The following is a 19745-nucleotide window of genomic DNA, read 5'->3' as shown; positions in this document are numbered from 1 at the left end:
GTGGATCTTCTCTGTTCACGCGCAGAATATTAGCGATTAGGATTTTTCGAGATCTCCAGTCCAGCACGGCAACATTTTTAACATGTAAAGAAAAGCTCAGCACGCAGTGTGGCTCCAACCTGCTCACTAGAACCCAAACAGATCCTTTTGCTCCTTCCTCCAACTCAAGCAGTCAAATGTGGTTTTCAGCTTTAAAGGATATAAAAAGTTGAAAAGTTCCTAAAAGCTCTTGGTAGTTGATTCATATAAATTCCACTCTGATCATCTTTTGCTCTACCTAAAAAGTGTTCCCAGTGGTCTTCCAATAAATCTTTTTAATGCCGTTTTTAGCCAAAATCTAAAAACCTGTGTACTAGGACATAGTTACTGTGGAGGGGCAGGATTTCACCTCTGTGTTGTGGATGGGACCATTTGCACAGAGTAACACTGCCCTTATTTCCTGACATGCATCTGTTTATACGCTCTCATGCTAGCTTACAGCCCCTCATACCCCTAACTTAACATTAGCAGTGCAACCAAAATGGCGAGCAATATCAGAGCTATCCAGCCGTAGAGTTTAGATCCAGATTCCAGCTAAAACGAGGAAAACAAAGACGTTCGTGGATCTATTTGTCTACAAGAGGATGCATCAGAATGGAGCAGGGCAGGGACTTGAGGCCCCGCCCAGCGTATTTTCTACGCCACGAACTTTTCCAACAGCGTGTTTTTATTTACATTAAGCTATTTTTATTTATTTTCAGCAATTTTTAGTAATCAAAGCAGCCCCCACAAACCATGATTCATTTGAATGGGCTGCAGTGATAATACAATGCCAGCAGAGGGCGCCCCAGACCAAGAATACACCATGATTGTTCAGGAGCAAACTGCAGATGCTTTTACAGATGTTTATCGATAGAAGTCAAACTGATGTAAAATATCACAACCATGTATAAAGAAAAAGCAAAATGAATTTTAAAAAAATGACACAGCATGTTAGCAATCAGGCCATGTTTGCTTAAGAACTACCTTTTGTTGGTTGTTTGGTTCACAGAACAGGTGTGACGTTTGTTCAGCAGGACAAAAGAACTAACCACAAAAGACAGCTCAGGAGCGCCAAGAAAACTAACAAAGCTTCAACATGGAGCTCCTAAAGTGTCCAGCTATTTCACAGAACACACTTGGATTCACTAGCAAATCATCTTCCTGCATCCAATCCTCTCTGCATCCTCCTCATTCACACCATCCACCCTCATGCTCTCCTACATCCATGAACTTCCTCTCTGGTCTTCCTCTAGCCCTCTTTCTTGGTAGTTCGGCACCCTTTCACCAACATCATCACTGTTTCTCCTCTAAAACCATCTCCATCTCCTTCCCTGCATTTATCTCCCAAACATCTACCATGATCTGTTCCTCTGATGGATTTATCCTGATCCTCTCCATCCTAGTCACTCCCACAGAACACCTCAACATCTTCATCTCTAGCAACACCATCTAATTGCAGATGACCTTCATTCCTCTTTTTCCAGAACCTCTCTAGACATTCCTTCACCTGCTCTCACTATAGATCACATTGTCATCTGCAAACATTATGATCCAGACAGATTCCTGTCTAACCTCATCTGTCAGTCTGTCCATCACCATAGAAACAAGAAAGGGGTCTGGCGAAGGACCAGAAGTTACCTACCCCCCCCCCCAGAAGACTTGATTCAGGGACTACAAAATTCAATTTGGACAGTTGCCATCTTGTTGATTTTCTTGAGTCCAATTTCTTCCTCACGGTACAGGAAAGAGGGCATTTCTGCCAAATTGTTGGAGGGAGGTGTGTGTTTGTAGGGGGGTTCATACAGTCCATCTACTGCTTCTTATGCATTTGGACAGAAGAACATTAAACTCATCAAACACAGAAGCTGGGGAGGGGTTGTCTTAAAGATGAAGATTTCAAATTCAGCGTCGTCTCATTAGAGGGTTCATTGAGTAGAGCCAAAAATGAGTAACTCATAAGATGAAGCACTTTCCATTTGGCAGACAGCCGTTATTTCCAGCATAAATAAATTTCACTTGTATTGCAGTGGGGTAATTAGAGATTTGTCAGGAAATCTGACCCTCTTAGGTGGTAATTACTTTGTATAATAAGAACGGCGGAGCAGAGAGCCTGATCGCTGCACATAATTTAGCTTGATTATTTATACATCAAAGAGAATCTGTCAGCCAAGTGGAAAAATATTCAAGCAGAGAGGGAATATTAGCATGAAGAAGGCAAAGGGAGAAGGTAGAGGAGGAAGGTTGAGAGTCAGAAGAGGAAAAGGCGAAAGCTGGGAGGGGGGGGCATAAATAATGGTCATTGCTTTGCCAACATATGCGAGTAAAAGAAAAGAAAAACCAGCTAGAAATTTTAATAAAAGATCTTTTTTCAGACTTTGCATATAGATTGCCGTGGCATTTACAGCTGTCAAATTTAATTTGGCTTTAATTCTTCATGGTCCTCCATGGAGGGGGGGCCTGAAGTGTTTACAGCCTTTTTCCTGAGGCTCAGGTAGACGCCCGGGATCAATAATGTGTCGTTATGAGAAATTATGTGTAATGCTATTGAGTATGCATGCGGGCCTCTGTGGGAGAAGAGGCTAATGAAATGCCATTTCTGCCATTAGATAAGCTGTAGAGAGATCCCAGAGAGCGGCGACAGGCTGGAGGAAGATGCATTTACTGCAGGCCTGGAAGAGACGCATTTGCAACTTAATCTGATCCAGCAACTGGAGGACTCTCTCAAAAGCATGCGCACGTGCACACGCACGCGTGCACACGCGCACACGCAGGCGTGCACACGCGCACACACAGTAGGTACTTGCAGTAATTTCCTGGAGATTTATTCCAGCTTTAAACAAAACTATTACTTATTCGACCTTAAAATCAAACATGACCTTTTTGTGGGCTTCACAGCGGTGCGGTGGTTAGCGCTCTCGGCCTGAAAGCCCTATTCAAATCCCGGCTGGGTTCTTTCTGTGTGGAGTTTGCTCCTTCTCCCCGTGCATGTTGGGGTTTTCTCTGGTTTCCGCCCGCAGTCCAAAAAGCGACGTACCTGAAGTGTTTTTAAGTGTGTGTGAGTGGTTGTGTGACAGATTGACAACCTGTTCAGGGTGCACCCTGCCTTCACCTAAAAGTAGCTGGGATAGGCTCCAGCAGCCCGTGACCCTGAAAGGGATTAAGTGAGTTCAGAAAATGAATGATGGATGACGTTTGTTTTGCTAACTTTGACCTCAGAATGCTGTGACTTTAGCTGGTGGGCGTTGATTTTAGCCCCTACAGGGAGAGGAACAGCGGCTGGGTAGCTCGGTTGGTAATGGGGTCAATTACCATAGCAATTAATATCACCCAGTGGGGGTCCTTGGACGAGACCCTTAACACTACCCAGCTGTAAGCTGACGCACCCCTGAAACAACTGAAAATATGTCATATTGTAGGTTCTTCATAGTAGCCACCTTTTGATTTGATTACTGCTTTGCACACTCTTGGCATTCTCTTGATGAGCTTCTAGAGGTAGTCACCTGAAATGTTTTTCACTTCACAGGTGTGCCCTGTCAGGTTTAATAAGTGGGATATCTTGCCTTATAAATGCGGTTGGGACCATCAGTTGTGTTGCGCAGAAGTCAGATGGATACACAGCTGATAGTCCAACTGAATAGTCTGTTATAAGTTGTTTTATGGCAAGAACAAAGCAGCCAAGTACAGAAAAACTTGTTCTGCAAAGGTGCAGAACAAATGCGGTTCGGAGAGCTGCTGTGATCGCGCCAGTCTCTGCACTATGACCATCTGCTTTTAAAACAACGACATAAACCAAACTGCAAAACAACGTTGTGCTCTGAAGTCAGACCATAGTGGAAAACATTCAAAACACTTTTAGATCTAGAGGACTTCTCTGCTCTGGGCGCCTGCAAGCTCTTCATTTATTTCTGGGTGGAAAACCAAAGAGAAAATGTGGTAAAAGTATAACCCACAATTAGGATCGGACTGTTTTGTACAACGTCAGGCGGATGACTTACGCTGAGCAGGCCTCCTTTGCTCCTGGTGTGTCCAAAGACCTTTTCAACGCTGCAGTCCTGTAGGGGGTAAGCATGCTGGCCAGCAAATTTCTCTCCGTTGGTAAGATCCAGGGGGCTGCAGCGCTTGGCCTGCAGGAGCATGTCAGAGAAGAGGAAAAACATCCTGGGCTTGGCCTCGTCACCTTTTTGGGGAACCTTGTTCAGCCAGCCCTCACGGATGTACCACCTCCCTGTGAAAGGGGACATTAAAAGGAGACGTTCAGCTCTTGTGCTTGAGCTGAAGGTTTGCCGAGAGCTTTTGAGGCGTCATGACGGACTTAAAATATAAGCTGCATGTTAAAAACAGGAAAGAGCCAGGCAGAGTTATGCAACTGTAAATTTAGTCTGAATAGATTTTGAAACTGCAAAATGTTCCCAAACATTCTCAGTCACTTGTGAAACTAAGGTAACATCATTTTGATCTTCTAGCAAAAGAAAGTATAGAAGTTTTCTTTTACATTCAGGTTTTTTAGACCATGGCTGTAAACGTAGGCTGGGCCTGCGGTTCTGAACCCAGAACCAATCAAGCACTTCATCAGCAACTTTCTTCACTGTCATATTGACATTCATTCTTGATTACTTGTTAGTTTGTACACAAACTTGATTATCTGGAAGAAATCTGGAAAACTTCAGCTGCACTGTTCAGTACCAGGTAATTCTCTCTGAGTCACACTGGATGACTCAGAGAGACCAAGGTGCATCAGAAGGGCGGTCGACCCACGATTGTAAGGTTCGATTCCCGCCTTGCAGGCCCATGAATTGAAGTGTCCTTGGGCAAGACACTGAACCCCACCTTGCCTCTGTTGGTAGGCGGACGCCTGTGTTTGGCAGCGGAGCCGCCACCAGTGTGTGAATGTGTGTGTGACTGGGTGAATGGGACTGTGACTGTAAAGGGTTTTGGGCCTTGTAGGTAGAAAAGCGCTTTATAAGTATACGCCATTTACGCCATGAATGTTTGGCTAAAGATGTCCTGGATCCATTGTAGGTCAGTGAATCGTTCAAAATGAACCAAAATTAATTATGAATCGTATCGTCAAGCACAAATAATGATGACGTCCTCTTCAGAGAACAAAGGAAAATGGACGAGGCACGTGACCACCTGACTTACAGTTAAAGCTAAACTGTGTTAAATGCATTAGACGACGCGACATGATCCAATGACAGTTGGGTTTGTTGTTTGTCTGTTACCACTAGGAGGCGTAGGTTTAGAGGTCAAGAATGTAGCTGCTCGGTTCTACAGGACTGCTCTGAAACCCCCCACTGCATGACAGACTACATTACAAACTATGTGAAGCTTTGATGCAATTTTAGTGAGGAAGATGTACCTCATCTCCATGTATGCAGGTGGCTGATTCATCACTCACGTGTCACTCAATTGTTCCTCCCTCTGAGCCAATAGCTAAAGTACTCTTCATTTTATTGTGTTAAGTATTTAACACAATGAAATGATGTATTTATGACATCACAGATACAGAACGAACTTCCTGGAGAAAAAATGAGAGTCTAAGCATAATCTACCGGGGGCGGGGAGAGAGAAATCAGCTGATCCGCTTCAGATTTAGAGTCAACTAATTTCTGTATTTAACAATATTGTTAGAATTCTAACCCAAAAACTAAAACTAAAACTAAAATTTTAAAAAATTCCCAAAAGATCGGGCCAATTAAAGCAGAAACTTCGTTTCCATAATGCAGCTGGTAGAAGTTGTACCCGACACCAAACTCTTCTGTTTCATCATTTCAATGCTCTGCCAATCAGAAATGTGCACTTAATTGATTTAGCAAAAATCCTTTATGATTGTCCCAACCTTTAATTAAACAAAACAGTAAAATGACAAATTTCATATCTCACACTTTGTGTTGAGTTCTGCTTAACGTGACATGCACACTGATGCCCCCACCCCCCGCAGAAACAACCTGTGCTGTACGCATGTCCAATTGACTGAGGCTGTACGACTCCCTTCTGTCCCGCAGAGCTACTTAATATGTCTGAGAGGCCCCGATGCTTCTCTGGTGTTAAAAGGCAGAGCTTTTCTTTTGCCCACATTAGAGGCAGTGACAGTGGGGAGGAAGGAGAATGGGTCGGCGTGGGGTCGAGGCGTGTGGAGCCGCTGCAGCCGCTCTGAAGTCTGCCTGGTGGGACCGGAGCTTTATTGGCTAAAAAGGCTGCCTGCAGTCGGACGAAGGCTTGAGAACGAGGATGAGAGAAAGCTTTTGAAACTTTGCACGCCGACATTAGAGAGATGAGCAGCTATTCATGGGTCCCTCTTAGCCAGCACAAACACCTCCACACAAGCACACTTTAAACACGCCTGCATATCTAACACACAGACCCCCGTCACAAACACACTTTTCCCTCCTTTTTATCTTTTGGTCTGAGAGACGAAGCTGGACTCTAATTGGTCCTGGGGGAAGCTGGCAGGGCGAGGAGCACAACAATGAGGCCAGATTCTCTGGAGACAAACACCAGGAGGGGGAGTGTCAGGAAGAAAAGAGCCACCTCTTCACAAGAGAGAGTGGGGGGGGCACAACAGAAGAGAAAAATGAAGGAAAGAGGAAAAAAACAGGGGGGGTTGTTCACATATATGAGCTTTTTAACGTTAGCTAAATCTAGTAATTCTCATTACTACTAAACTTACAGATTTACTAAATTAGTTTAGGTGTTCATCCACTCTGGCAGGTTTGGTCCTGGTCTGATCCAGGTCTGGTTTCTTCTGATGGCTCACCTGAACTCTGGTTTGGACTAACCAAGAGAACTCTGGCTCTCTTGAGCTCAAACGTTTGCTCATCTGCAACTAAACTATGGTATGGTACACTAAAGTATGAATGCAGATGGATTTGTCATGGGAAGGGAAAAACAGCCAGGAGTTGCAGATGTTTCTTAGTTTGACGAGTACCAGGACTCACCACTTGTCTTCCTCCTGCTTTTGGACAATAGCGCCCTCAAATGGGCAGTTTTTGGAACTGCCTGATCTTTCCAGGTGGTTTGGTCTGCTTTAGTCTTTGGTTCTGTGTGTGAAGATTAATCAAACTAGATGCCCTCTAACAGATAAAAGCAGTATCACTGATGGCCTTAAGGTAAATGACACAAATCTGGGTTGGGTTGAGGGTTGGGTTCAAATCCTCGTACCATGTCTGGTCCAACCATGTTGGACTAATGTAGTAAGTCTTATATTTGCGCTGGACTGGCAGCATTGCAATTTGAGTCTTGCAGCGTGGCGCCTCCAGAGTTCAAAAGTATGAACTTTAGCGAAGAAGACAAGTTGCGTCAAGCAATCAATCTTTGGCCCATGACGTGTTCAATAGCAGAATCAGTGGGAGGAGTCCAAACCCAACCGGGGGGGAGAATCTGATCGTTCTTCTCCTAAACGTCATGATTTTTTTGCATCAAGACAATAATAAAAAGTTCGTCTAATTTTATTCCTATCTTTCCCTCCTCGGACTACTGCGAGACAGCAAGTTGTCAAACTAGGTCACAGATAGACAGAAGTACCGCTAAAAGCGTCCGTCATTCAGATGCAGCTCCTGCAGTAGATGATGAAGTTCACCGTACTCAGAGAATCTCTGAATGATGTCATGAACTCAGACGTGGAGGCGTGATTATTGATGCTTTTGTAGAACTTCTTATAATAAATCAACCTGATCTCTCAGCTTCATCTTTGTCTTCCAGGCATTGTAAATGAGATACATACAGACACCACTCCAACTAGCGATCAGGCTAAAAACACTTGGCAGAAGCTCCTCCCACATGCGTCCAGGGCATCAAGTTTGTGAACACATTTTTGGACAAGCGTCAAGCAGGGAATTTGCCGCATGTACGAATAGATGGACCCAATGGAAAGTTGATGCTTGAATTGCATTTAGACTGCTAGAAGTGACTAAATTACACAGTCGGAGTGTAGTTTGTGTGGACATCCTATGGCACTTAGATATTCCGTGCATATGGCAGTGTAGGCCAGTTCACACACCTTTCTAACAACAAGAGGGTGGTGCATCACCTGTACGTCATGAATCCATGCAACTTCCATTAGCCTTACGAATACTTCACGATACAACTACGACACACACGATAATTGTGTGTTCAATTTTTATGATGTTGCTTAAGGTGGCTGTACGAGCCTCAAGGGAACTACGAAACCCACCACCTCTCCCTTTAAGATGCAGTCCCTGCTTTCTACAGCCCCTTTAAACATGCGACTAAGGCGAAAAGCTTCAGTGGATATTTGAATCTGTGGCTGTAAACAGGATGTCATTGTGATATAAAAACTGTTCACTTTCCGTGGAGCCTACCTGTATAAAGAAAAGGTGAAACAATCTTACCTGCAGTCAGGATTTTGGTTTTCTTCCCTTTAAGCAGCTTTTGCACTCGACAGAGCTGCAGGTGGTTCTCATGGCGCCTTGTATTGTCCTCAATGCGCTGGAACACCTTACTGACTTCATGAAAGGCCTCTGCAACAAATGCAATTAAGTTTAGACAATCGCTCATATCTGCAACATGACACACTTTAACCTTCTAACTTAATTTGTCAGCAAATATGTGATTTGGCATCCTAGATGACATTAGCCTGAGGATTTTCGGGTACATCTGTAATCAGCCAGAGTTTTTCTAAAATGGAAGCTGGTGAAACTAAAACTATAAGCCGTCTAAGTGAGAACACTTGTAATACTTAAACAATTCATAGGAGCGAAGGGTTTTCAGAGTGCTGCCATTAAGATGGAACTGTACAATTTACTTTTAAAACAATGCTAAACTTTAGCCTGACAATGAAAGGCGATCCCTTAGGCTGTACTGCAAATGCAGGAATTGAAACTTTCACTCATCTGTCCTTTCATTATCTTTGATGGGATATGATTTTTTTTTCCTTTCATTAAGAAAAGATTTTATGATCCAGAGTAAAATGGTACTTCATAAAAGACTTGGTGAGCTTAAAGGTCATTCGTTTTTTCTTTTTCACGCTTGAATGCACTAGTCCAACCAAACTGAAGCAGAGCAGACCAGAAACGATGCTGCTAAAACATGACATCATTAAATAAAGCTCCTTTAATCAGACCGTTTTACTGGCTGCAATGCAGAGCATATACTAGTGCGCTAAACTGTTGCAGAACTGAGAGGAGAATCAGAGACAAAACACAAGAGTTTGCTTCATCATGCAAACCAACAGCTGCAGCTCAGTGATATTCAGATCCTTTCAAAGACGGACGTCAGTCTAGATTATGAGAAGGTGAAGAGGATGAAGGCTGCAGGTGAGCAGACCTGCAGATTATGATTATGAGACATGCACAGCCACACAAACACGTGTCACTGTTTATGGTTTGATTTTAGTAAGGAGTTTAAATGCAGTGGCAACTTTGACATGAAAATACTCTTAAAATAAATGATATTTTCATTTCAAAGGATGTCTTCCGTCTTACAAAGTTCTTTTAACGTTGGGGGTGTCTGTCTGTGGCCACAATGGTCTGATAGTTTACATCGACTCCATTGGGTCTCCGGTCCGTCCCCCTCCCCCCTGGATCCTGGAGGAATGGTTTGTCCTGTAACCCCCGTGTAAAGTAGTTTGTACCGCTGTTTGCTCATCCAATACTTAAATAAACAAACCTCATGCCCTTTCCTGAGTCCTTGTAAAATATAAGTTTTGTGTCATATATGAGGCTATTTCATCGTCTTGTTATCCGTGGTGTTCACGTCAGTATAAATAAGAAATTAAGTCTTATAAAGTTTATTTTGAAAGTACAGCAGAAGTTTTTATTTTGAAGCCCACACCTGTTTCACGTTAACCGGCTTTTTGCCGCAAAATGACGGGTAATTGGACTGGAAATAGAAAAGCGTGTATTGCGGTACGGAGGGACACACGTGGAACGCAGACAGGATGAAGGCGAAGTAAATATCCGACTGATTTATGAAGCTTTTATTTTTTTGTGTCTGTGCAACGTAGGCGTGCTGCAAACGGACCAGAAGAAATCCGCCTTTTCTCCATCAACACGAGTCAGTGGATTCACAGAGAAAAACAGATTTACGAAGCGAATTTAAAGCAGCTTTTCACTAACACACAACACATTACTAACATAAAGTAATGCATACTGGCGCAAAGCCACTTTTCTCCAGTCAGAATAAAACTGACTCACTTTTATCATGTTAAGGGGTGAAAGGTTCTGGTGGTTGAAGGAATGTAAACACCGGAGCTTAAAAGGGTTAACAGTTTTAGAAAACGTGGCACTTTTGTTAATAACAATTTTTAAAGAAATAAAATGAGTACCGCTTTTTTCCCCCATTTTAAGCTCATCTTCCACACTAAAACTTTTTTGTACTGGAGATCATAATAGTAACCGTTTTATAAGATAAAGGTTTAATAAAAGGTGCCACAATTGTGAAAACTTGTGGAATTTCCACTTCTAGCTACTGATGTCTGGGCGCCATCTTGTCTGCAGCCAGGCCCCCTGAAATGGGATTGATGTAATCGGCTCAGAACAAACACAATTAATGGAGATAAAATTCCTATCCTTTTTCCTAGAATGTATTTTTTTTTTGGTAACTACTACCCCCATTCATTTTCACTTCTCTTCATAATTCTATATCTGTTGCAACTCCGGCCTTTTTTGTGAAAAGGTGGTCTTTCTACCCCCCCTTGTGGGTTCACCTCCAGAGGATATGGGCTCTTTGTTGCGCTCTTTGCTCTGTCAATCTCCCGTAGGACCAATTATAGTCCAGCTTTGTCTTTCTGTTTCTGTTTTTGACATTCAGACTGTCCTACTGCAAGACGACACACATGAGCACAGCACTGTAGTTAAAAGTGAATTCAGATCAACTCCTTAACAGCACTTCATTAAATGGTAAATGGCATACACTTATAAAGCGCTATTCTACCTTCTTTCCATTCCCCCACACACTGATGGTGGCTCTGCTGGCAAACCACCAGGAGCTATGTGGGAGTCAGTGTCTTGCCCAGGGACACTTGGACAACCAAGGCCGAACCGAACCAGAGATACTCCGATCAGAGGTCCACCACTTTGCCTCTGCACCACGGCCACCAGAGATTCAAGGGAGATTTGATCAAAATAGATTTAAAAGATCTAGAGATACTGACTTCATAAAAAGCCATTCCGAGCTGGGCCTCACTAGAGCTCAGACAAGATTAGAAAAGTCTAACAATGTTTGAACAACAATGGAAAAGTCTACACAGTTTCCTTACATCTATACAAAAACATAGAAATAGTCTAGTTAGGGGTGTGGTAAAGAAGGATGAGAGTGGGGCAAATGGCACACTAATCAAACTGTTGCACAAGGGTCATGCCCTTCCTGTGAAGCTGAACCCCCATGAATAATATCAGCCAGATCATTGGGCAAGTGAGGCGCCCACAAATCCATAAAAATGTCATCATTACACTTTACCTTTGTACTTAACCCTTTTTTATTGGTCAATATTTTTGAAAACGTCTTTGTACCACTGAGTTTTAGTAGGAGGTTTCTCTCTAACCCAGTTCAATCAAATAAATTTTCATGCTAATAAAAGTAGCTTACAAAGGAGTTTAGACTTGTGTCCTATGTGGTAGTTTTTTGTCGCATCCCAACAGGAACTGACCTGGATCTTTACATGATTTGCATTTCAGTATGGATCTTATTTATCTTGTAACACATAGCCAAAATTTACGGATTTTCAGACAGGTCCATAAACGGCGCGTGTATGTTCCCGTTGGTGATTTTTGTGCAACACAAAAATGCACTTAAGACTACTTGCGTGGATCTAACCAATTCAAAAAGTGTGGTGTCTGCTGTTGTCCATATAAGATTTTATTAATCAGTCAGGGTTTACTTCAGAAAGTCGTGATCACACCAGAGCAGCAGATTTAGCTCGAGGTTCACGGCAGGACCAGTCAAATCTTGCATTAGAATAACTCTGACACGAGAGAGTTGTTGTTCGCTTTTTTAGCACATCCCACCACAGCGAGTCAGCTTTCACAGATTCTCACAGGTTATGCATTTTTACGCCGGATGCCCTTCCTGACCCAACCTTGTATTTTACCCGGGCTGGGGACCTGCACAGGGAGACCCTGTGGCTACATACACTGGAAGAAGCTCATTGCGTTTTCTGGTTTCCTGCGTGTCACCACCAGCTGCACTTTTTTCCAATCCTCCGTTGTTTTCGGTCAGGATTCGTTTAATTTTAGCAGAAAACTCTGCGGTTTCTTTTCACTAAATGGATTGAGTGAGTTACACAAAAAATACAAGGAAAGTATCAAACCAAGCCAGAATAAATCGATTATTGACTATTGTAATCCACTTTAGCCCTGATCCTTCCAAACAGGCCAAATTATTTTATCATTATGTGAATAGTAGATTCTGCTCACAAATGAAGCAGGTTTGTCAACATTTGCCCAACACCACAAACCACAGTTTTATATTTTATATTTTTTACTTTTAAGGATTTTAAATTGAAGTGTTTTTCTATTAAGAGTTAGTAGTTGCTGCTATGGAAGAGCAGCAGACAAACTTTGAATGTCTTGGCATCATAAAATCATTAGTGTGTCTGTCTAATATGAACTGCACGGCTCCACTGATACCTGCATGAAGACATCCCTGCAACAAACTGGGAGAAGCTTTGAAATGTGGCGTGAAGAACAAGCAGAACAATCACCAAGACAGACAGACATGTCCAATTACAGAGTGTCAGCTGCCGCGATGCCTGTGAACTTTCAATCGCTCATTAACGCTTCCAAAATAGCTGGAAACAGATGGACTCTAATTTCAAGATCAACTTAGCTGCTGTGCTGTGGAGACGGAAACGCTCAGCGACTCGTCTGCGCTGAAAGAACAATCAGCTAATTGGCTCACTTAACTTCACCACAATTAGCATGTAAAGCCAACAAGGTGTCCGTGCAGAGTTTCCTTCCGTTACAAGTGTGTGGAGTCTTTTATGCCACCTTCTTTAGAAAAACAACTCCTAACTAATTACATTGTTCTCGGAGTGAGATTTCAATAATACATAGAGCCCATTAGAGATGCTGAGGACATCTGCCACAGCAGCTCTTCCTCTCATTTACTGTCCGCCGGAGTTCAACCACGAGCCCGGCACGCCGACCTCCTGACAGCCGCGTTCAGAGCGACGACAGGCGTTACAGTGTCGCTGTGAAGCACGCCGAGACAACCACTAGAAGCGCCGCAACAATTAAATCCAGAGAAAAGAGGAAAGCCTTAGAGGAAAAGCAAACAAAAGCAAAGCAACAACACAACAGACTCCTGGGATTCTCCGAGCTAGTTCACTTAATCAAGTACAGAATGATTTGTCTGGATTTCTTTTCAACTGCATTTCCTCAAAAACACAAGCAAGCTGAGAACCCCCCCCCCCTCTCTCTCTAATGAGAGGAGGATGGAAAAGCGGGCACAACCACAGCTGTACCTTCATCTTAGAGGCCATAGCGGTTTTAATTTGTAAGCAAAGGCAGCGCTGCAGCAATGAGATTTTAATTGATGCACATAAATAATTCCTTGTGTGTATTTGCACTTGAGTCAGACTTTCTGTTTATCTTACAACTGAAATTAGTCATTTTGAAGATTCCTGTTGACGCTCAAGATTTTACTTATTAATACAGCGCCCACTTAATATCCTCTGATCCGTTCCCAATTAGTGATGTCAAAATCCAACTCACATGCAGATGGAGCTGCTTCTGTGCTTTCTTTTTTCCCCCCCACTTTAAAAGTTGATAACAACATCACTTTACCGCAGTCTTCCTGTTGGCTGCATAACCAACCTTTTTCAGGCCACGGACCAGTTTAACGGAGCAGTTTTTCCCCGGATCAGCCTGTACCAGGCTGAAGCGGGCGTCCTCAGAATCAGATTAGAAAAAGGTTTTTTTCTGACAGGGCTCGACATAGCCATTTGTCCGCTGGCCCGGTCCTGTTTTTCGAGCAGTGCGGACCACAAGACTTTACTTTTCACTTGTCCGCTCGGGCCACTAAAATATCTAACGGTTTATATATTCTTCACCTTTTTCAATAAAGTAAATTTTGCGAAAACGTGTAGATTTACCTCGTCTTCATAATTTAGTTTTTCTGCTAGTCCTGTGTTCAGACTTCAAGGGTTTCTATGGGAAACCTTTGATCACTTCTCCTTCTCTCCCGCCTGCGCGCGCGCGGCTTTCACTGCCGAGCACCACGCGGCACGCGCTCACTACTTTTTTCCCCCAAACTTTATTGAATGTAACAATTCAATACAAAACAATGTTAAACAGCAACAACGAAGGCACAAGCCAGTGGGTTATTATTACATTTGATTATAAATCCGACACCGTCACTGAAGAGAGACTGAAGCATGTCAGAGATGTGGAAGACATGGCAGGAATAGATAGGAATATGTTGGATGGAGTAGTGGGTATAATTAGTAGTATGGACAACAAGATATTTAATGAATGCATTGAAGATGAAACTGTATCCACTAAGCTTTAAGATGAATGTCAAAGAATCAAAGGCAACTCCAAATACCTGAATCTCAGACTCAAATGCAGTAGAATGTTAAACTACTTAATTTTGTTTTTCTTTACAACACTCTAAGTAGTAAGTATTTCTAGTTAGCTGAATGATCTCAGTTAGACCTGCACAATATGAGGAAAACTCGCGATATGCGATATCAGAGATTAAAATTGCGATAACGATATAATTTGCGGTATATAAACAAACAGCAAAACAACCAAATAACCATTCCCAGTTTAAAAATTATACTCCAAATGACCCACGTTGACATAGGTTACGAACATCTAACATAACAGGGCTCCATCTGATTGGTCAACAATGTGAAGGCGTCCATCCGATTGGTCAAATGCATTAAGGGATTTATTTGATTCGTTAAATGGTTCAAGCTGCCATTAGATTGTTTTAACACATTTAAGGTTTATGATTTATTGCGATATTTGCCGTTAGAAGCACCATGAAAACTTCTGAACTAGTGTTACCTACTACACTGCAGTGCTCTCTTCAAAACATCTGAAACAGACTAGAGCAGATTTAAATTTGATATGGTCTATTTTCAGTCATTGAAAAGTGTAGAAATAAATGATGTCACCAGAATGCACCAAATTGCACCATATTAAAAGTTTCCGTGGGGGCATGCCCCCGGACCCCCCAAAGTTGCAAGCACCTGCGGAGCGGCGGGTCCCGCTATGCGCGGTGTCGGGCCAGTAACTTTCAGGCAGGGCCAGTAAGTTTCAAAAACTACTGGCCCTATGGGCCAGTGCAAATTTCTGGGCTATGTCAACCCCTGTCTGGTATAGACCAGAATATACAAAAGCCCTTTAACACAAGAGAACCCCCTAGTAATCCTCCATTTAAATGACAGGAAGTGGCTAAAAAGTATTAAAGCAGAAACAAATATAGATACTTATGAATGGAGAAGGTTGCATTTACAAACACATTTGAGACAGGAGCAAAGGCCTTCCTCTCTTTGGACTGTGGGAAGTCAGTTTGCGTTTACACTGAAGTGAACCCCACCTGAAAGGTGAGCCTTGGTCAGTGGAAAAATAGTGTCGGCTTCAAACCAGTTTAGGGTCTTTGGATAAAGAAGCTTTAAAAAATGATGGAGAAAGTTGTGTAAATTAGGGGTAAATGTGTCCACAGATGCAAACATCCATATTTGTGTGTGTGTGTGTCAATCACACAGTGATGTCTCCCACAGCAGAACATTTAATAGGACAAATGACTGTTTTACACGTCACGCACATGAATCACATTTGTGCTCTGATGTCTTCATATTCGTCAACACCTCGGTTGTAATTGATTTGATGGATCAGGCAGAGACATTTCTATTACATATAATCCATTCCATTTTATTAAAATCAATGCACTCAGAGGTTCAGAGCTATAGAGGAGGAGAAGGAGTTCGCCACCGAACACAGGTTGTCCTGTCAAACATCTGGGCTGAGCCTCCAACTGAAACTTTCCGTTCTTCCTCCTCTGTCAGCAGCGCCTCAGCTTCACACTGACAACGGCTGACTTCCTCACTGACGTCTCGGATCAGTTTTAGTGATGTCTCCACCCCACACTATCTTTTATACTTCAGTTATAGAAGAAAGGTTTTTTTGTTTTTTTTTACTATTAAAGGATTCTGTAAAAATCAAATTTTTATTCACCCAATTTCTGCAGAGTAAGACGAGGAAACAGAAGAATGACCAACAAGACACTCACTTGAAAGCTGCTCAAACTCTGGGTCATCTGGACTCGTGTTCGCGGTCAGATCCTGTAGGAAATGTTTATATCTGCACAAAAAAACACAAACAATATTTACTCTCTTGAAAACAAAAGTACAAAAAACTATATTTTAGAAGCCAAGATATATATAAAATGTCATTAACCTTTAAATTGACTTTGGCTGACCACTACGGTGGCCTTGAAGGGCAAATCCCTCAATGCGAAAATCATAATAAAAGATCAAAACAAAAAAGCAAAAACAAATGAAAAAAATAACATTACATTTTAGAAATTAAAACAAAATTTTAGAAACCAAAACACTATTTCAATAAAATGAAACAAAATAAATGTAAAACGTTCGACAAACCAAAGTAATTTTCAGAAATCAACATGAAATATTAAAAAAACAAAACACAAGAAGAAACCGGAAAGGTAGGTATTATGGGACATTCCTGACTGGACGATGATGTTTGATTTTTAAGTTTGGGTTTTTTCAAATGGGTCTTTTATTAGAAATCAACCGATAAAAGGTTTTTTTTATAAATAAATAGTTTCCTCAAATTTTTGAAAACAAGTGGCTTTTTTTTTTAATTTAAGCTAAACATTTGATACAGTCGCTACTTTTTAAAATGTGAGCATTCTGGTATTAGAGGAGTGGTTAAGAACTGGTTGCCAAGTTATTACAAATAAAAAAGACGATCAATGTGTTGAAATTGATGATGTGTCAGAACAAATTACAATAACATGTGGAACTCCCCTGAGCTCTGTTCTGGGACCAAATTAATTATACTTTATTTAAATGATCTTGTCAAGGTATCAGAAAAATTAGTGCTTGTTAGTTTTGCAGATAATACAAGTTTATGTTGTTCAGGTCAAGATTTCCTTTCAATTCATTTTAGAAATAGACAGGGAGATGGTTAAATTTAAAAATTGGTTTGAGATTAACAAGTTATTTGTTAATTAAAAGGAAAACAACATTTAAGGTTCTTGGTACAGATAAAGCCAAGAACAATATAGAACTTCATTTTGATGGAACAGAAATTGCATATGTTCATGAAAAAAATTCCTTGAAGTCATTATTGACCACCAGCTTAGTTGGAAACCACATGTTGAATAAAAAAAAATAAAAATAAAATCTAAAGCCATAGGTATACATCACAGAACCAAAAGAAGACTGAGTAAAAAATTCTTGCCATTTTATATTAAACCTCAATTATTTTATACTTCCAGTAAAATAACTATTGATTCAAAAATTAAATTTCCAAAAAGCAATAAATAATGTTATGAATGCACAAATGAACTGTTTAAAAAAAATCAAATACTTTAAAAATGTACAGATAATGTGTTTTATAAGAATTATGGAAATGTGTTTTTGTGCCTTAAAAAATATTTTGCCCTTGAGAGTGCAGTCATTAAAAAAAGAGGAACATTCTAATTTGAGAGGTAATTTTATGTTTGTATCATGCAGAGTAAAAGCAAATGTAAAAGGGAGATGTCCCTCTGTTTTTGGAACTAAACTTCTATTCTTCAACTATTCTTTGGATAAAGATCTTAAATAATTTAATACGGGTCAGCTGGTCAGACAAATTACACGCACAAGAAATATAAAAGAATGTGGGGGGAAAATCTGGAAAAAAACATAAATAGCGGAAAATAAAACATTATAAATAAGTGAACACATCATAATAGTAACAAATATTAAACAATGATATATCCTTTTATGAATGATAGATGAATTTTATTTATCAAATGCATTCTGGATTAACAACAACATTACCGTCATTACAGTGAAACGCTGGTGCTGCTGATGCAAAACATAAATTGCTGTTTCATAAGGTACTTTAGGTGGAAAGAATAATTTATGGAGCATTTATGATAATATAAACAAAGATGTGTACAAGACTGATTTATACCATGATCCGAGTGAATACTCGATTCTGATTGGCTGCTCAGTGTGGATTAAAAAGTGATAATCCACAGTGATAGTGCACGCCTAAAAAAGAAGTTCCGGTCACCTACCTTAAATGTTCTGTATCACTGCGCCGGCTTCTTTAAAACAACCTTTAGCTTCATCAACTGGACAAAAACTTTCTCTCTGAACTGATGCTTTATGTAACCCATCATGACGACCAGCATATACGGTATATCGCTTTCCTTTGCCGCTGCAGTCGAGGTCAGTGCTGTTGTCATGTTTCTGTGACAATGCGCCGCACCATGTAACAAAATTGTCCACTTTTTGTGAAAAAAAGCAATTTAAACTGAACAAAACAAAAGAATAGAGTACTAAAAATTGATAAAATATGTATTTCTTTTGTAAGTGACCATGGTATAAGTGGGTTAATGGCCTTTGAAGTGTGCATTATCAGGAATTAACGCACTTCCGGAAGCAACCGTCGGACGCGAAGGACGGTTACTTCGGCTAAGTGCGTTCATTTTTGAAAATGCACACTTGAGAGGCCTTATGCAATAATTCGGCATGCTTTGATATAAATTATTACACAACAAATAACGTGTTAGAAATCTAGAGGTGGAAATGATTTGGATTGACTTTTAAAGGTTGGAATTAGCTTTCCAGACAATAAAGTAATAAGGGCTGAACAAGACCAATGCAGACACCCGGTGAGAAGGTTCCACCTCTACAAATGACCTAGAAATATACTAAATTGTAGCCTGGTGTTTGTGTTTACATTTCATAGAGAAAGGAAGCGTAAACATTAGCAGGGAGAACCAAACAGATCCATACACAAAACGCGACCTGGTGCCTGGTTTTTATCTTCAGCTTCCAAAAAGTCTCACCTCCTGTCGTCTGGACAAAGTGACCCTGAAGCGCATCGACAGCTGAAATTGATTTCCAGTGTCTGTCTCAGCCTTCAGTCCTGCCTGGCTCTGCTCTGAGCCACTTTTTCAGAGGAGAAGTGCAGCAGAAACTGGCAGCTCATGGCGCCTGCACGATCCTTAGCTTGGCTGCGATTTGGTCGCACGGATAAGAAGTGGTGTATGCAACAGGGTAATTTGAATGCTAAAATATTTATAGAATCAAATTTTAAAAGTGCAGGAAACAAGGAAATGGTAAAAAACAAAGCCCCTCAAGATTGCTTAATTGCGCTTTTTTAATGCACAATAAAGATTAAAACAGCAACAAAAAAAAGGTGTAGCTATTCGTTTGTGACAGGTTGCATTTATTAAAACGCATAAATTCACAGTTACAGGGAGGGCAAACTTTTTCCTGCCTTCCACTGTTTTTTATCTGAAGTATTTACATTATTGCTGCAGAGTCTCTATTTAGAACAGTTTTCATGAGGAACCAAACATGAAGGCTGGAGTACCAGTAGAGACCACTGGTTTAATCAATTGAACGATATAAAAAGTTCCATGAATTTACCCCTGAGCTCATGCGCCTGGCAGAAAATGTGTAGTTCTGGCCAACATTAGCGCTTGTGTAGACTGTAGAAGTTAATCAAACAAAAAATGTGTCTGGCCTGAGAAAGACAAACACGCACACACATGCAAACACACACAGA

At 41.2% G+C, this 19745-nt stretch overlaps 1 protein-coding gene across 3 annotated transcripts in view; it reads right to left on the bottom strand.

Annotated features, from left to right (window-relative positions):
- Positions 1–19745, bottom strand: part of arhgef39 (Rho guanine nucleotide exchange factor (GEF) 39) — a 41335-nt gene that overhangs the window by 4065 nt on the left and 17525 nt on the right. For all 3 annotated transcript variants that reach the window (XR_013653638.1, XM_004082996.5, XM_078941932.1), the window contains exons 6-8: positions 16222–16292; positions 8373–8501; positions 4017–4246 (exon numbers count right to left, since the gene is read on the bottom strand). Coding sequence is in view for 2 of the 3 variants with exons in the window: in XM_004082996.5 (XP_004083044.1) it covers positions 4017–4246; positions 8373–8501; positions 16222–16292 (430 nt within the window). In the remaining variant the exon portion in view is untranslated. The remainder of the gene's footprint in view (positions 1–4016; positions 4247–8372; positions 8502–16221; positions 16293–19745) is intronic.

This window comes from Oryzias latipes, chromosome 23 (genome assembly GCF_053564925.1).
Source record: "Oryzias latipes strain Hd-rR chromosome 23, Olatipes_Hd-rR_3.1".
NCBI classification, from domain to species: domain Eukaryota; kingdom Metazoa; phylum Chordata; class Actinopteri; order Beloniformes; family Adrianichthyidae; genus Oryzias; species Oryzias latipes.
This window is presented reverse-complemented; position numbering and strand designations above follow the sequence as displayed.